The sequence below is a fragment of the Dermacentor variabilis genome, chromosome 1 (genome assembly GCF_050947875.1).
Source record: "Dermacentor variabilis isolate Ectoservices chromosome 1, ASM5094787v1, whole genome shotgun sequence".
NCBI classification, from domain to species: Eukaryota; Metazoa; Arthropoda; class Arachnida; order Ixodida; family Ixodidae; genus Dermacentor; species Dermacentor variabilis.
Genome location: NC_134568.1, coordinates 234,253,630 through 234,272,780, shown reverse-complemented (window position 1 = coordinate 234,272,780; position 19,151 = coordinate 234,253,630). Strand labels below are relative to the sequence as shown.

The 19,151-nt window shown below is 46.6% G+C and overlaps 1 protein-coding gene across 1 annotated transcript in view; it reads right to left on the bottom strand.

Annotated features, from left to right (window-relative positions):
* Positions 1-4,924: 4,924 nt before the first annotated feature.
* The window catches only part of LOC142559571 (transmembrane protein 64), a 46,372-nt gene continuing 32,145 nt past the window's right edge, over positions 4,925-19,151 (bottom strand). Inside the window, exons 2-3 of the mRNA XM_075671154.1 lie at positions 5,740-5,901; positions 4,925-5,676 (exon numbers count right to left, since the gene is read on the bottom strand). Coding sequence (XP_075527269.1) covers positions 5,497-5,676; positions 5,740-5,901 — 342 coding nt within the window. The 3' untranslated portion in view covers positions 4,925-5,496. The remainder of the gene's footprint in view (positions 5,677-5,739; positions 5,902-19,151) is intronic.

The window sequence follows — 19,151 nt, the reverse complement described above, 5'->3', positions numbered from 1 at the left end:
CTGTGCACAATACACTCTGGAGCTCCCTCGTCGTCGCCACATTATCCTCTTGACAGCTGTAATTATCCGTGAACCCCCTCAAAAGTATTGCAGAAATTGCAGCGCTCACCTTTCTACCAACGTTAGAGTCCAGAGGGAAGCTAGATAGAATGGTAGGAGGAGTGGGGAGATCGAGAAGGCAGAAAATGGGTAGAACCGATGCAATCGCGAAACGAGTGAATAACAGCCTTCCCACACTTAGCTCGCAGTTCCCATACAAGGGGTGGGATATAGAAAAGGTGACGCGAGAAAGCAAGGAAACGCTACTACTAGACACGACAGCGCTTAAGGGGAAACATGATAAATTTAAGCCAAGGTACGGTACAGTACGTTCGTGCTATTTCTGAAAAATAAACACCATGCAGATATGTCAAACAGTCGACCGTCAAATCAACACTTCTGTGCCCGCCACGGTAGCTTTGTGGCTATGGCTTTGCTAGAGGTCGCGGATTTGATTAATCCGGAGACCGCCACTACGGTGTGCCTCATAATCCGATTGTGGTTTTGGCACGTACAGCCCCATAATCCAGTTCAAGTTTACTACTTCCGCCACGATGCGTTGTGCCATGAGGTAATGACAATGCTCAACCCTCTCAGAGGTTATGAAATATGGCGTACAACAACGCCTCAAGCAAACACCTCTCCCTGTGTGTTCTGCACTGCACTACGCAGGCAAACAGCAGTGGTTCACGCGAGTTCACTAAGGTAACTGTTTGGGCATGATGGTAGGACATGAATGCAGCTTTTTGCACACAAGACGAGGACGAAGAAGAGGCTGAGACACACGAGCGCGGACTTACATTGTTTTATTTTTAAGCAAGTGACCACATATACATAGCAGAATCTGTGACACATCACGTGTGTGCCGCCCGCAGAAAATACCTATCTCTACGCAAGAAGGATAGCTCCTTGCTGGAAAGGGCGATGGACGGTTTTGACCAACACCACCTAGACAAGAGAAGGCCTGAGCTCTCAGCGAGCGACGTCACGAAGAGGAGGCCGGCGGCGTGCTCGGGGATACGGGTTGAACGAAGGGATCGCGCCCTTATGATAACCACGTTACGTTAACCTCTACTTGCTTCCTTCTTCTCCTTTCCCAGCGCAGAGTAGCTGGCTAGGGGAATGTAGTTCAGGCCTTTCTGCCTTACATATGACTAAACTTTTGTTTTCTCTCTCTATCTGTCAAAACATCGTCGTGAGCCGCCTAGTGGTCCAGTTATCCCTTCTTGCCCATGTATAAAACACTCACACAAGAGAGAGAGAGAGAGAGAGAGAGAGAGATAAATAGATGCGATAGCTTTACACGGGGAAAAGGATTTATGAGGTGTGGTGTCGAAAATTTTTCGCGCGTTTCTTGTAGCGTTGCACAACGATGCTGATTTCATAACCATGCAGTGCGAAATGCATGTTGCTCCTGCCTCTTTTCAGTCATACAGTTTCGTACTAAAGATGACCAGCGGAAAATCTGGCGCCGCAGTTGCTTACCATCTGTCGTGACCCCCACTTTCCTGTGGCGCAATTGAAAACTTCATCATCATCATCAGCAGCAGCAGCAGCCTGGTTAGGCCCACTGCAGGGCAAAGGCGCCTCTCCCATGCTTCTCCAACTACTCCGGTCATGTACTAATTGTGGCCATGTCGTCCCTGCAAACTTCTTAATCTCATCCGCCTACCTAACTTTCTGCCGCCCCCTGCTACGCTTCCCTTCCCTTGGAATCCAGTCCGTAACCCTTAATGACCATCAGTTATCTTCCCTCCTCCTTACATGTCCTGCCCATGCCCCATTTCTTTTTCTTGATTTCAACTAAGATGTCATTAACTCGCGTTTGTTCCCTGACCCAATCTGCTCTCTTCTTATCCCTTAACGTTACACCCATCATCCTCCTTTCCATAGCTCGTTGCGTCGTCCTCAATTTAAGTAGAACCCTTTTCGTAAGCCTCCTGGTTTCTGTCCTGAAATCGAAAACTTATATCCTAGCTATACAAAGCGACCGCGCACTCAATAAAATGGCTAAGCGCGGATGAATGTCTTGCTGCCCGTCATTCTCATGGTGCACGCTGAACAGCCGTACAGCATATTGCTAGCACAGTGTGAGTATGAACCTACGATATCCGCCATTGGGCACGACGGCTTGACCGGCAGCCATGACTTGGGTCCCTTCCACAGCAGTGCCATCAGACGCAATGTCGCCGAGGCACTTCAGCTTATTCCACCGCTGATACTTCCAACAGGGAAAGTGGCCACTTCGTTACATGACCACAGTATTTCCGACTCCAAGACGAACGTAAGCGGCGATGCACATGAAGTAGACGCGTACGTATTTCAAATGTATGAATCGACTAATCGTTGCTACTCGGTACGAGAAATTCACTATTCGAAGTTCTCAAACAGTTTTTTTTTCTGTCCAAATGGAAGGGTAAATAAGGACTTATTTGATTTTCTGGCAGAAAGATGCTAGTGGTGACTATATTCAAAATGATTGTGCTGGGTGCGTTCAAATAAGGATAATCACAGGGAGGTACGACTATTTTCTTGATTTCAGCAATTTTTTTATGATATAGTAAAATCCCTCCGTACATCCTAACCGTGCTCATTTTTTCAGCGCAAGCCTTTGTTTACGTGCAAAAACATTAACGGAGACTGGATGAAAAGTGCGGCTAATACAAATGCACGACAATCCGACTTTGTAACGTTGTCGAAAATTAATAAAATGTTCTATTTCATAATTCTTCAACCGTGTATACACAACTTTGTAAATAGAAATAACATAATTTCATTTGTTTCCACAGGATCACAACACACAAACAAGAAAAATTGACAAACTAGTTCTAGTTTTTAAATGGGCCTTTTCTGCAATAATTTTTAATACACGTTTCCTTTAACTGTAAGTACCTCTCGGACTTTTTCATGCGCATTCTTTGCTACCTTCTAAATGCACAGCAAAGAATATTTGGTCCCTCTTTGTACCATCATCTCGGAATTTGGCAGAAAATTCTGAGAAATCGCAAGAGGTCAAAAAGTTTGAGCTCTCGGGAGAAAAAAAAAAAAATTCATCTCCGATTTCGGTCAAAATTCTCCAGGTTTATCTCGTCTCATCGGTTGTCTGTTTTGTGCAAGAACATATTGCATTATTTTGTTCCGAGTGCAAAAGAAAGAAATGAACAGCAAACTGCAGATATACATAACGCGAGGCAATGTATATGAACAATCTTTAAAGGTATGGTAGGCTAATAGTCATCGCAAAACTTTGCCTCAAGCGTGTCAGAAACAGCGTCTGACTCGATATACATGAAATCCGAGTATGTCATCACATGACCCGATCTCTAGACATATAAAAAAAGGTCCGAAAGTATATTTATGTTTTCATTTCTCTAGCGATGCTGCGTAATTACAGCGCCAAAAATTTAGACATTCTCAATTTCCCTCGCAACTTGCAGAGAGTTGGCGAGTAGCTAGGCTCGTATATCTTGTGACGCGTCTCACGAGTCAGCAAGCATACGAGCTCGGTTATAGTCGACATTGAATGACATCATTGAAGGGAACGTCCAGGTTTACAGCAAAGTAACGTTCGCAAGTGACGTGGCAGCCGTGCGCATGGATGCAAACACGTTCGCATGTCCGCACGCAGACAATCTGCCCAGGACATTATGCAGTACATCGATACAGTGAATTCTTTCGATGCGACTTTCTGTCCAGGGGAAACTGCCGAATTACCAGCATCCTCTGAACACGTCTTAGCATTTTAAGCAATTTGCAGAGCGGCTCCAACTCAGTGCTCGCGCACAAGCAATACTGTGGCAGAGTTACCTTCCCGAGTAGGCCTCCGCAGAGGTGCGAGAATGCGCCGGAGCAACGACTTCTCAGGGCGCACCGAAGACCCGCTTCACGGAGGTGCTTTGTTCTTCGTCTTCTTATGTTTCTTTTTGTTTGTTTAATTATTAGTGTACGACGCGGGCAAACGCCGATAAATAAGCGACCCCGTGCGCCAGTTGACGCTGTTTATTGGGGCCAGTGAAGTCTGCCTTGACACACGCGATGGGAAAGCACTCAAGTTGGTGAGCAGGAAATTCAAATAATCTGGTTCACTTTATTCCAACTGATTGTCGGGTGGCGCAGTGATGCGACGTGAACGACACTCGATACCGGTGCCTGTGAAACTTTTCTTCGTGCCGGGTAAGGCCAGTTTTGTTGTTGTTTGTTTTTAACCTGTCTAGTCTTATATATAAGTCAGCATATCCCAGTCGCACTGCGGAGACCAGACTTTTTAAGCAAAGCACATCCCGTATATGTCCGCGTCTGGGCGACACACAAGCCCGCAGCAGATGTCGCACATCTTCTGCCGGGGTCGTGTACAGTTGGGCCAGCTGCAGGTGTCGCGCCCTTGATTTCACTCGCGAGCGATATATCAGCTGGAGGTGAGGGCTATAGATGAACATTGAAAAGCAAGTGGTTGTCTAACTTATGTATTTTCTGACAAGTTAATAAGAATGTAACTTCGTACGACCGTAAGTACGCATTAGCAAGGAATAACAAGTACACCATGCTTTGCGCTAGCGATAATAAACTGTTATCTGGCATTATTTTGCTGCAGGTGAAGCAATGGTCGGCACATCTCGTAGCTACTACACAATTTGGGAGCAGTGTCCTACAGGATAATACAAATGCATACGCAAGATAAAAAAGTATCAAATGCTATACAGGACGAGCTTTCTTTATTTATAATTTTTAGAAGCAACGTTGAGGTGCGCCGACGCTAATGGTATGATGCACTCGAACGTTCCCGAACGCGGAAGTTGGACATCCGCATCACTTACTTGCATCCGTGGCTTCGTTCTTCAACCTCCGTCCATCGACAAGGTCGGTTTTAGGCACGTGACTGTAGTCAGACGTTTTCTATTTATTTATTCATTTTCAAAAGGCAGCAACTGCGCACTCTCCTGTCCGTGTCTTATAAAACACTACAGTGCCCAGTACGCTTGGGCGACCTTTTATGCGGCACGAACGTGCGCACCTAGTTGTTTTATCGAGTGACGAAAGATGAGTCGTTTTTGCACTGTCGTGTTACTGTCTGCGCACCAGCCTTAAAAAAAAAAAAAAAAGGTGTGCTCGTACACGTCGACAAGGCCTCAGAAAGAGCTCCGTTGGTCGTAATAAGCTTGCCCCGTCAACTGTCAGTGACAGGCTTGGATAGGCAGTTCTGACATCGTAAGCACGTCTCCCCCAGTTGTACGGCTGCAAGGCGGCGTATATCGTGCAATGCTGTAGGGTTCCCGACATTAACACCCCCTCCCAAAGGAGTACCTGAACCATTCTCTGCCAACCGCAGCGACGTCTACGAGTGCATCTACATGGGCTCGGTATATCACTCGGGAACGGCGGGACAACCCATCCGTCGTAAAGAAAAAAAAAATGCAAAGAAAAATGCGCGCAGCAAAGGCAAGCGTGTGCTCGGGGGGCTCAGACGGCAGGCCGCGCCCACGCGGTCTGCATCGGCGCGACAGGCACCCAGGGGAAGTGCGGGCAGAAGGCGGTGTCCAGGGAGGCCCGCGACGAGCAACCCGACGACAGGACGGCGTCGCGCAGCTCCTGGCGGGCCTTGCGCACGATCAGGCTCATGAGCACCGCGCTCAGCACCACCTGCGCGGAGGGAAGGCGACGCTGAGCGCGCGAACCAACTCTCGCCGCCAGCGGGGGGCGCACCTGGGCGAGGAGCACGGCGTATCCGGTGGCCGCGGTGGCGTCGTCGTCGAGCACTTCCTCCATGGAGCGCACCGTGGTGCCCAGGTACACGTTGATGACCTGCGTCGGCACGAGGCCGAGCGCGGACGCCGTCACGTACCGGCCCAGGCTCATCTGGCTCACCTGCGCGCAACCGACGCGTTCGTCAGCCACCGCCATTGGGACCGTCACAGAGGCCAAGGCCCGCTCGACCGCAACAAACCAACAAGAAGTGAGCGGAAAAGTAAAAACACGTACTGCGCAAGCCGCCTCCATCTGAACGGCACAGACGAGCTTCGCACTGTGCCAGCTATCATGCGCCAAGGTTTAACACTATGCAAATGTCACGTATACCTGAACAGAACCAATGTAATGATGTTCGCCGTCACTTGGGGATACTGGGATTAATTTTCTTGCTTTCGGCAGAATGACATAAATAGTCTTAATTAATTAATCAACTCCTCAAATGTTATAGTTAGATTCAAAGTGTCAACGGTAAAATTGTAGAGCGACGTGAAAGACTCCCGATACAGCTTTCTGTTACTTAATACGTTCTATGTAAAAGTGTTTTTCTGAGCGTGAAAGAAGCCCGCAAATACACGCAAAGTGCCTCGAGCGGCCAGTCACGCGGCAATTTTGCGTGTATTCGCGGGCTTAATTCTTTCACACTCGGAAAAACGCTTTTCTGCAACACGTATCGAGCAACAGAAAACAGTACCGGGAGTTTTTTCATGATTCTCTACAATTTTCTCATTGACACTTTTCATCTAATCATAATATTTGAGAAGTTGATTAATTAATTAAGACTAACTATGCCATTAGGCGGAATGCAAAAAGAAAGTAGCCTGAGTATCTCCAAGCGACGGCAAACGACATTACCTTGGCTCTGTCCAGCTGCGTAGCATTTGCATATATTTAAATATTGGTGCAGGCTAGTTGGCACACCCTGTATGCCGTTGCGAGTATATATACCGTTGTTTGTCTAACAAACGACGTCAACAACAGGTTGCTCAGCACGTACAATCGAGCTCCTGACATGCAGCAGCAATGCCTGTATTATACCAAAACGTAAAACGTACGGCAGAAGCCTAAGTACTATACAAGAGTCCGCAGAAGTTCTGGGGACAGAGAAGATGGTGAAACATTGAAGTTAAGCTTCTTTGTGGCTTCCGTGTTACGACTACCACCCACATAATATCGCATGCAGCCGGTTGCAATGATGATGAACCTCTCATCAACATCCGCGCGCTGTTAAACCCGACACATCATCATCACAACATCCATGTCGTGTGCTCGCTCTGTTGACCATCCGCTCGCACGGTATGCCGAACAGCAATCACGTTGGCCGCAGCGGCTTGTCACCTGTGGCACAAACCGTTCCAGGAAATGAGTCTACGAACTGGAATTGCATAGGGAATGCGAGTGGTCGCCTGCAGTTTTCATCTCGTTATGTTTTTCTCGAACAGTGTATACCTTACGGCAGTGTTCCCTTAGCAGATATACGCGACAGTATCACCTCACCACTCGTCTTCTTATACTAACGCAAAATTGTGAGCGGAAAGCTGCAAAGTACAGTCGACTTCCCCCCCCCCCCCAACCACCGTTTCTTTTTTTAACTAATGTAGATTTCAAAAAAATCTTTGATCTAACGGACAAATTATGATTACGGTGGAGATGGAAAGCTATACGATGCTTTCATAATGTCGAGAGGTAGAAACGAATTGATTTTATATCTCCATGCATGTAAATATCTTACGGGAAAATAAAACGACGACTACTGCACTGAGGTCACGGCCATGTCTATTTCTGTTGAAATATATATTCGTAAATTATAATCACTGGCGAGTGTGCCGAGACGCAATGAAGCACCTTATTGTTATCATCCCTTTACAGAAATGTATACGTAACGGTGCTGTCACTCAGATGATGCTGGTACGTAAAATGCAGACGCTGCCGAACTTCCCGTGTCGGCATCAAGTCAGGTTTTGGATGCTATCGACCTCCTGAGACGATTTGCTGCTACTCGCTGAGAGGCGGCGATGAGAGGCCAAGGGCCCTTCCGAACCGTGCAATACCTGCGGACACAAATCGATACGTCGTACGCAAAGCTTCGCGCCGACAAGAATAGCAGCTTTTCTTTCGGATAGACAGGGTGGCAGACATTTTTTTTTTCTTCTTCTTTTCCTTGACTTAAACATTTCAAGAGCCTTTCGATGCAACGAATTGAGCGACTTGACCGAGTAGTCGTCGGTGTCCAAGCCGGTTCTTTAGGTCTGGCTTTCATTTGCATACGTCCAAAAACCATGCACACGTGTCCGCGGCCGTTGTGATGACGTCAGAAGCTGGCTTATTGCGTGAGCCGGATGTCAGAGAATGGATCCACCTGTATGGAGACGCAACTGTCGGAAGCAACAACCAGAAGCTTGCGATTGTTTTTGTTTTAACGGGAAATTCATCTAAAAGGGAGATTTTTTTTATGCACACGCGGTGGTGCGAACTAACGCCTGAAATTTGAAGTAGGACACAGCGCACACGTACGCCCACATTTCCGAGCTACCCCTTTTCAATCTGCAGCTTCGCCAGGACACGGATGGAAAAGAGTGCTGCGCTGTACGCTGACCGCTGGTGTACGTGCGGGGTCGCGGCGGACGACGGGCAAACACACGCAAGAGCTGTTACGGGAAGCACGGGGCAGCCTGTGTGAGCGCGACGCTCCCTCGGTGTTCTGCAAAGATAACCCATATGGATAAACCTGCTAGAGCCAGCCGGTCGCGACAATTACAGGGAGGAGGAAAAAAAAAAAAAAAACGAAGCGCGCGGTCGTCTCCGGAAGCGCCCGTTCCTGTATACAGCCTCCATACACACGCTTTACACACGCGCAAGCGGGTGACGCGGACACAGTTCCGGCGGCATGTGACGCATTCTAGAGCAGGCGCGTGAGAAAGACCGTTAACCGCGGCAGCGTTGCTTAAAGGGCGTGACGCCAGCAGGAATCGCTAGCCACCTCGCACCGCTTCGCGCTCTACGTCGGGGTCCCGCCCGCTTCGCGAGCCGCCGATACTCGCGGTGCGCCTTTTTCTTCGCGCGCTGCACCGCGGTGGTGAACGGCGCCCCGCGCGTGGCACGGCCTCCACTCGGCGCGGATCGGAGGTCGGCTGCCCCGACACGTCGTCCCGTGCGCGCCGAAGGCTTCAAGAGCGACCACAGCTGACGGCGCGCGCGAGCGGTTTCTCATTGGGCCCCGTTCGTTTCTAGCAAACCGGACGCTCGTCTGGTTGACCTCCCTGCCTTTCCTCTCTTTGCTCTCTCTCTCTCTCTCTCTCTCTCTCTCTCTCTCTCTCTCTCTCTCTCTCTCTCTCTCCCACGTATTTCGCATCCGATTGCTGCTGCTTACCTTTTCTTAAAAGTAAGGCTCAGAAGTGTACGAAGAAAAAAAAACGCTTAGCCCTTTGATGCGCAAAACGAAAATGCAGTTTTCACGTGGCCGGGCTGCTTATACGTCCATACGCGTGGAGCATATGTGCCTAGAGCTGCGCATGGTAAGGGCAACGACGAAAACGCAATGCAAATCGGCGACTCCACAAGGTGACACGAGCTTGCTAGCCAATTTACTAAGCGACGTAAGTATATATGTAATATCGTTAATGCCAAAAGTGAAATCAAGATATCAAATTGTGCTATTCTTGTTTTTAAGTGCTTCTGCCGTCCTTCTTTTGTAGGGCCTTTTTTCTTTCCCTCCGTTGCAGATTAGCATGCAGACGAATACTTCTATTCCGTAAACACACACACACACACACACACACACACACACACACACACACACACACACACACACACACTAATTTGTTAACAAAACGACGTTTCATGCACTGAAGCACACAAGAACGCCAATGCATGTCTCCGCAAAGTTTGGCAATCTATATCTCGAAACAGGTGTCGTCCTGAGAATTCGTTCCAAATGGATCCGCCTTGCGACGTCACCTGCTACAATTTGTAAATTGTAATATGGGTAATAAGATAATTAGCCAACATTAATTAGTGAATTATTGTAAATTAGTCGATTTTGCATTTCAATATTTCGTGCAAGTTGTATCCGCCGCTTCGAGTAGACTTCCTCATAAACTAGAATTGAGCTGTCTGCCACAGGCAACCCTTAAAAATTGTTGAAAGTGTTCGCTCAAACACCATATATAAACATATATATATATATATATATATATATATATATATATATATAATTTCGAGCAAGAGGTACAATACGGAACGCCGTGCAGTCTATGGCGACGGTATATACATGCACACGTAATACTACGAAATGCTCAGGCGTTCATGCGCAGTGTACACATACGAACAACACCATTAAAGTGTGTTCATGTGGAAGAGCTTTGCGGAGCGTCAAAAAATACAGACTGCGAAATCTCCTCAACCCACCTTCCCTATACAACCGCTATCGTTTTTCGAAAGCCGTCGCCGGGAGCCTTGAAAAGTACAAAATTCGTTTATGATTGGCTCTGATGCCCAGGGTCAAGTGGGGTGCTGTGGCGGTCGTCCCACTGTGCCGTTCCTCGCGTTACATTGTATACTGTACGCCACCTTACGCTCGCAGAGTGCACTAATTAAAAGACCCTTCCCTCAGTTTCTGACCGTTTTGCACGTTGCAAGCGCTAAGAACCTCGATCGCCACTTAGCGATACAATAGCGGCAGTAGAACAGTGGTTTATACACATACCCCTAACACATCCCCCACCCCCCAACACCTCCCCAGGAGGAGCAGACACCCCCCAAAAACAAAGAGAGCGAGGGGGGTCCTCTCTTTCTTTCTCTCTCTTTCTCGCATGTAGGAGCTATTGTCAAATGCCGGATGGGCGGGAACAGACATGAGGACACGCAAAACAATATGAAAGACTCAACTGTAGTTGACGCCTACGCATAATGCGACGTAATAAAAATCGGGCCCCACTGTTCCCCTTTCTTCTCGTTTATAACATAGCGAGGATCTCGAATCCGGCAGCTTGTGTAGCATGTGTGGGTTTACTGACCAGTTGCCTTCACCCGAAAAGTTCACGTACTACGTGACGCGCGCCAGCGGTAGATAGGATGTCCTACATCCACAGTCATGGCTGCAAGTGGCGGGACGACCAGCCAACACCCCCAGTATTAGTTTAGAATACACGCGAAAATACACCAGAAAGTGTGCGGGAAGACAACTCCACGGTAGCTCAGCTTGTAGAAGCATCGCACGCGTAATGCGTAGACGTGGCTTCGTATCCCATCTGCGCGGCCAGCTTTTTTTTCATCCATTTTCATTTCCATTTATTTATCATTTCTTTACTTCAATTTAAATGAAAGATAATATATACTGTGACTATATATATATATATATATATATATATATATATATATATAGACACCCAGCAGAATCTCGGCTAAACACCTGTCACGTGGACAAGGCGCTGCGACTCTCCACCACCAGCGTTGTTTACTGCAGGACGTTTCCGACGCCTGTCAGTCAACCACGCGCGAGTGCCTCACTCGCGCCGCACGTGGCCCGGCCTTGAACAACGCCACCTGGGCCTTGCAGTAGTGGCCTTGACGCTGACGCCACGGGCACGATGGAGGCAGTGTTGAGAGGACAGGAAACTCGGGCTCATTAAGTACATTGTTAAGAGGAAGCTTTAGCTCGGGCCCAACTCCGATGCGGCCTATTCACATACATGTAAAACGAAAAAACGTTTTTCTGAGATAACCCCTCGACCGAATTTAATGAAATTTGTTGCGTTTGAGAGAGAAAGTTAAATTCTAGTGACTATTGGAAGCGGAATTTCGTTTTAGGGCTTGAATCTTGTTAAAAAGATTTTCAAAGATTCGACCGTTCGAAAAAATAGAAGCACGAAGTTTGCAAATTCATAGCTCTACATCAAGAACTAATATCGCCATTCTTTAAACGACAAACATTACATCATTCAAAGCGGGCAAATTCGATATGTCATTTTACATGTTACGTGAATTTGTTACGTTGGTTACAAGGGCTCTGCAAAAACTGTATTTCCATATTACTAAGATTTTTCATAATTATGTTAGCATATCAATTTTGTCCGCTTTAGATGTACTATTAGATGCAAATCACAGAATTGTATTATCATTTTTCGTTGTTGAGGTACAGAGTTGTAAACTTGATAGTTTCGTTTCTCGAAAATTTTCGATTTTTACCAATTTTTAATAAAGAATTGACGACCTAACTCAAAAATTCGAAACCAACAGACACTAGATTTTAAGTTTTTCTTTTAAATGCAACAAACCTCGTCAAATTTGGTGCAGTGGTTGCCGAGAAAAGCGAATTCTCCTTTTACATGTATTTAGATAGGAGCACCCGAGCTAAAGCTTCCTCTTAAGACCAGTTCTCAACGCGTAAGCAATTTCTTTAAATAAAAGTGTCATCGTTGCAACTACTTCGAAGCAATACATTATTTACCGGAACAGGGCCCGTAATGACAAAACCGTTACGCTGTAGAATTGTGCGTAAGAGAAAAACTCAGCCAATCATGATTTTGGACATATTAGCGAAGGCAGCTGGTCAATATGGCAATGAGTACCTAAAAGCTTTGCGAATTCGTCCCCAGAATCGTTGCTCCATGTAGTCCTGTCAATAATCAGGAGCCGAATAAGTTAGCTTGGCTTCAGAACTTTGACTTTCCTGTTCTCTCTCTCTCTCTTCGACTAGCCGTCAGGCTCACCAACCTTGTATGCATCCCGCGGCACTAAAGAATGTGTTTCAACATGGCTTCACTTAATAGTGTGTCTATCCAAATCGGCGCCGAAGTCACAGGTATAGCAAAATAACTTCTTGGGCGAGTTTTTAAAAAAAAAATCAGAAAAGGAAGAAAAACCAGGGAAACGAAAGAACAGACAGAAAGACAGGCCCTACACTTACAACTGTTTATTGAGGAGCGAAGCTTGCTACATATACTGTATACTGCGCAAACACGCGATAACGATAGGAGCAACGCGAAGAGCAGGAGGAGAATCATCAACGGCAAGAACTTCGCAGTCTCCATTCCGCATCGCATAAGAAAACTAAGGTTTGACTAACACGAGCTAGGCCATTGATTTGAATGTGAAATGCTTCGAACAGTTCCCCCGCAGTTTTATATTTACTTCTGCCCAGGATTCAGTTTGCTTCTGAATAAACAGTTGTAACTGGTACAGCGCTTGTCTGGCGATACAAAAATCATGTCGTATCGCAGGTATATAGGGACGACCCGGAGCTGTCGTTCGCGAACTTTTCCCCATACTTCGCATCGACGTAAATTTTTCCCATGCGGGGTAAATGCGTTCCAGCAAACGGGCCCTGGACAGCAGTGCACTTTTGTGAGTTTGCTACAAGCCACTGCAACTATCTGGATATTGCTGGGGGAAAAATTGATCCGGGCGCAGGTTGTAGTCCACCGAATGTAAAATTAGGCGCGATAGCGCCCGATATACCTTACTGGCACATGATAAGATACTAAAGCAGCGTATAACAGCAATAAAGTGATTGTAGAGGGTCACGACACCGCAGCAACGGACACGCATTCGCTGGTGCAGTAAAGGCGTGGCGGAAGAACAGATTGAGGAGTTAATCGAAAGCCGCGCAGGCGAAGGCGACTCTCGGTCGGCGGCGGGCGATGCGAGCAGTGGCGTACCAACTATTGTTCGAGGGGGATATATATCATCATCATCATCATCATCATCATCATCATCATCATCAGCCTGTTACGCCCACTGCAGGGCAAAGGCCTCTCCCATGCTTCTCCAACAACCCCGGTCATGTACTAATTGTGGCCATGCCGTCCCTGCAAACTTCTTAATCTCATCCGCCCACCTAACTTTCTGCCGCCCCCTGCTACGCTTCCCTTCCCTTGGGATCCAGTCCGTAACCCTTAATGACCATCGGTTATCTTCCCTCCTCATTACATGTCCTGCCCATGCCCATTTCTTTTTCTTGATTTCAACTAAGATGTCATTAACTCGCGTTTGTTCCCTCACCCAATCTGCTCTTTTCTTATCCCTTAACGTTACACCTATCATTCTTCTTTCCATAGCTCGTTGTGTCGTTCTCAATTTGAGTAGAACCCTTTTAGTAAGCCTCCAGGTTTCTGCACCGTAGGTGAGTACTGGTAAGACACAGCTATTATATACTTTTCTCTTGAGGGATAATGGCAACCTGCTGTTCATGATTTGGGAATGCCTGCCAAACGCACCCCAGCCCATTCTTATTCTTCTGATTATTTCCGTCTCATGATCCGGATCCGCCGTCACTACCTGCCCTAAGTAGATGTATTCCCTTACGACTTCCAGTGCCTCGCTGCCTATTGTAAATTGCTGTTCTCTCCCGAGACTGTTAAGCATTACTTTAGTTTTCTGCAGATTAATTTTTAGACCCACTCTTCTGCTTTGCCTCTCCAGGTCAGTGAGCATGCATTGCAATTGGTCCCCTGAGTTACTCAGCAAGGCAATATCATCAGCGAATCGCAAGTTACTAAGGTATTCTCCATTAACTTTTATCCCCAATTCTTCCCAATCCAGGTCTCTGAATACCTCCTGTAAACACGCTGTGAATAGCATTGGAGATATCGTATCTCCCTGCCTGACGCCTTTCTGTATTGGGATTTTGTTGCTTGCTTTATGGAGGACTACGGTGGCTGTGGAGCCGCTATAGATATCTTCCAGTATTTTTACATATGGCTCATCTACACCCTGATTCCGTAACGCCTCCATGACTGCTGAGGTTTCGACTGAATCAAACGCTTTCTCGTAATCAATGAAAGCTATATATAAGGGTTGGTTATATTCTGCACATTTCTCTATCACTTGATTGATAGTGTGAATATGGTCTATTGTTGAGTAGCCTTTACGGAATCCTGCCTGGTCCTTTGGTTGACAGAAGTCTAAGGTGTTCCTGATTCTATTTGCAATTACCTTAGTAAATACTTTGTAGGCAACGGACAGTAAGCTGATCGGTCTATAATTTTTCAAGTCTTTGGCGTCCCCTTTCTTATGGATTAGGATTATGTTAGCGTTCTTCCAAGATTGCGGTACGCTCGAGGTCATGAGGCATTGCGTATACAGGGTGGCCAGTTTCTCTAGAACAATCTGTCCACCATCCTTCAACAAATCTGCTGTTACCTGATCCTCCCCAGCTGTCTTCCCCCTTTGCATATCTCCTAAGGCTTTCTTTACTTCTTCCGGCGTTACCTTTGGGATTTCGAATTCCTCTAGACTATTTTCTCTTCCATTATCGTCGTGGATGCCACTGGTACTGTATAAATCTCTATAGAACTCCTCAGCCACTTGAACTATCTCATCCATATTAGTAATGATATTGCCGGCTTTGTCTCTTAACGCATACATCTGATTCTTGCCAATTCCTAGTTTCTTCTTCACTGTTTTTAGGCTTCCTCCGTTCCTGAGCGCATGTTCAATTCTATCCATATTATACTTCCTTATGTACTTCCTTATGTATTATACTTCCTTAGGTGGTGCCGCGGTGGCGTAGAGGTAGAACACCCGCCTCGCGTGCAAGAGGTCCGTGGTTCGAATCCCGGTGCCGGCAATTTTCCACCGGATTAAAAAAAAAAAAAATCCGCGTATTGATAAAATTGCACAAACAGGCCTGGAGTGTGGCCTGATCCCGGTGACCAGAACCGGTAACGCACTCCCTCACCAGAGCAGGATTGGCCACCCTGGTGCAGAACTTGGCCATAACCTCCTATGAACACAACAATCAAACATAAGGGATATATATATATATATATATATATTGAACATAAACTCAGACTATGGCCGTTATAATGTAGAACTATTCCGAAGTGTTCTTTTTAAGGCCATTTCTGCAAACAGTCCTCCGTTATTCGTCAAATGTTTTCGGAAAAACTGCGAGAACCGCGGGCAGGTTCACGTAACGATTCCAATTCCAAATGCTATTCCTTTTCGCACTTCCTCAGTGGTCAGAGCGGCGCTTCGGTTATGGTATCACCTGGATCGGCCGCGGTCCTGAGCAGTGGATGATGAGAAAGGAATAGAATAGAGCGAAAAGGAATCTTATCGAATGCTGTATAGGTCACACATTGCTACTTTGTAAGACATATACGAGTCTTTCTAGAAGCTGTGTATCATAAATGTGGCGCCGATCGGTATAGGTACAGTTAACACACCAAATCGAACCTACGACGACTTCTTCCTGTCTCTTGAATGCGGTAGCATTCTAGGGATCGTCATGGATTTAGTGGGCAGGTACTGTTGTCGAACTTCACAGAAGGCGCCGCTCCGAGAGAAGGAAGGGGGAGATAGAGTAAAAAAAAAAAATTACAGAGGACAGGAGAGTGTCGTGATTGGGTGAAGAAAACGCTGACGTCACCGTCGGAGCCACCACAGCGGTTAGCTTGCGCGGCGTAATATACAGGGCGGTCATTTTTAAGTTTTATGGAATTTTAAAAAATTGCCTGTTGCAGATAACCCAATTCTAGTCCTTGAGCTGGATTATTCAGAGATGCGGACATTACTTGCACGAGAAAGTTAAATACATACTCAACGAATTAACAAAATATCACTAATTATCTTCGTAATTAACTACATTACGGCACATGTTGCAACTTATGAACTGCAGCAGGTAAGTTCGGAAGGCCATACCCACTTAAAACGAATTTCTAGAATAACGCCAGTTCAGAAGTATGCGCCGTCAAAGTCGCCGTAAAAATGCATTGTTGTTCCACCTTTTAAAGAACACGCACCTTTATGCATTGAAGCACAAAAGTATCTGGAACGCCCATGTATTTCGTCCCACTTTGGGAAATAATATCTCGAAACTGGTGTCATCCTGGAAATTCATTTCAAGTGGATACATCTTGTAAGCTCACCGGCTACAATTCGTAATCAGCTACATGCGCCATGAAGAAGTTAATTAGTGAGCTTGTGTTAATAAGTTGAATGCGTGTTTCGATTTCTCGTGCTAGTAGTGTCCGCCTCATCTAATAATTCAGCTCAATTAAGAACAAGAATTCTGCAACTATCTGCAACAGGCTATCTGCAACAGGCGATCTTCAAAAAAATTCCGTAAAACTAGGAAATAATCACCCTGTATAAGAGAGGGCGCTACGGGCTCCGAAGTCATTGCTCGCCTTCTGAGTGAACTCTATATATAATGCCTGAATCGCCGCAAGAAAGCCATGGGCTTTAACGAATACATTGTTGCGCCAAAAAAGGAAAATAAAGGCTTGGGAGGGAGAGTGCGAAACGACAGATTGAGCGCTGACCCAACCGCAAGAATTCTGTAGTTTGGGCCGCTTGTTTTGTAAACTATTGACAATATAGGAAAGCACACGGCGCATGTATGTAGAAAAGTGTGGCTTGGTGCATACACCGACGAAAGTATAGGCTGCGACTCTGTGCAGTCCCCGATGCCCCTGTTTTCGTGTTGTGCAGACAGTGTCATTTAGCTGGTGCAGATCGCGATTAACAGATACCTGCGACATAAATAAATGGCTAACCATCATTGCGAATGGGTGTTTCATAAGACTGGATACGTCGCTTAAAGAAAGAAAGATACTCAGCTCCGACACGAACGCTTTATCAGCATGCAGTTACGAGCGTGAAGGAACGACTGAGTGTCCTTTCGTTCACTTGTCGTGTTGCCGCAGTGCCGTGCTTCTTAGCGAGGGTTTCGCGTACGTTGCTGCGCATTTTAATTAACAGACTGAGACGACCAGTCAGGGTCTGTACGCGCGTGTACTCGCAGTGGACTGCGCATATAGAGCCGTGACCACACTTGAACAAGTTAAATGTCATCGGTTACAATTATCGCGCGACGTAATTAAGCAATTACTAAAAAATGTAGTGGAGTATTTTCACGTTAAATTCTTGCCAACGTTTATTAACATTGTACATGTACAGTAAAATAGAACTAGCAGGCCTGTCACTTTCAGTGCGCTCTCTGTATGCCACCCTTGACACGTTGTTCATGCTTACTAACAATTATTTCTCAAAATCTTCGTAGTTCGTCTTTCCTAATGTTCTTGTGATATCAGCAGCGACCCTGAAAACTCGCTCGACATGCGCGCTCAACGAAAGGGCGATGACGCAATATGCGAAAGCCTTGCACAAAAGAGCCTGCTTACTCAATGCTGCGACGAGCGAGTCTGGGTCCTCTATGAAGCGCTGCGCTTGATTGTTGCTGGGGCACCAAGAAGACGCTACCGGTAAAGCTGATGAAAAAGTAAAAAGAAATAAAGAAATCGGCCGTAAATGATTTCCTGCAGCATATCAACGTCCCAAGTTGCCATCGCTATTCAGCCACGTAGTAGCGCCGGTTCGATTCGTCGGCCACATCTGGTGGAGTGTGGGGATGAGGAAGCAGCTACCGAGCGCCCGGGTTCGCCTGTCCGAACGAGCGCGTCGAGGCCGCTGCTCGGGGCGACCGCGGGCGCTTGTGCAGTATATACCCGCAAAATCCAAATACTCGAAGCTGCATCGCCCATGACAGCTTGTCTCGTCACTAAACTGGTTATATATAATATTGGTTGCTGAAAAAAGAACATCTGAATTACAGTGAGCGTATGCCGAGAAATAAAATATAATCGATCAAATGCAAAAACTACCGAACATGCAACTGATTACGAGTAACTAATTACCGTGTAATTCGTTCCGTATAGGTATATGGACAAAAGTAATTGGAGAGCTTTGAAGGAACTGCATTCCTGTGCATGCCATCTCTAACAGAATCAAGGCGGGGGGGGGGGGGGAGCTGGATATTGGGTCACGCATGCGCGCAGGCTGAGCCGGTTGACACCTCCGAGTCGATCAGTTTTATTAGCCGTGGATTGGAGCATCGTTCGCAGCGCTTCTCCGGCTGAACACCCGCTATTGTGATGGCGCTGATTGCGTAGCTGTCTCTGTAGTTCGCACGAGCTGCGAACGCCCTTGCGACGCAGTGCTGTAAGCGACTTCGTCATCACCCTCCGTGAATTATCACCAGGACTAATTATGCGCTTTCGGTCGAGAGCCTCGCGTCACTGGCGAATGAATTATTCAACTAGCACGCGAAAACCGCGCTTTCCTGCATTTACTCAGCGCGTACTCTGCTATCGGGGAGGGGAGGTCAGGAGCAGTCAGGAGACACCAGAAGGCACTCGATGGCGTCGCTGTCACGTGTTCAAAGATGGCGGCGCTGTATAGCGTCTACGCAATCACAAATATCACATCATAAAAAGACGCTGAAGTTGCCTTATTCAAATTGTTCACATATTGCATGCACGAAATTTTCTCTCTCTCTCTCTCTCTCTCTCTCTCTCTCTCTCTCTCTCTATATATATATATATATATATATATATATATATATATATATATATATATATATATAT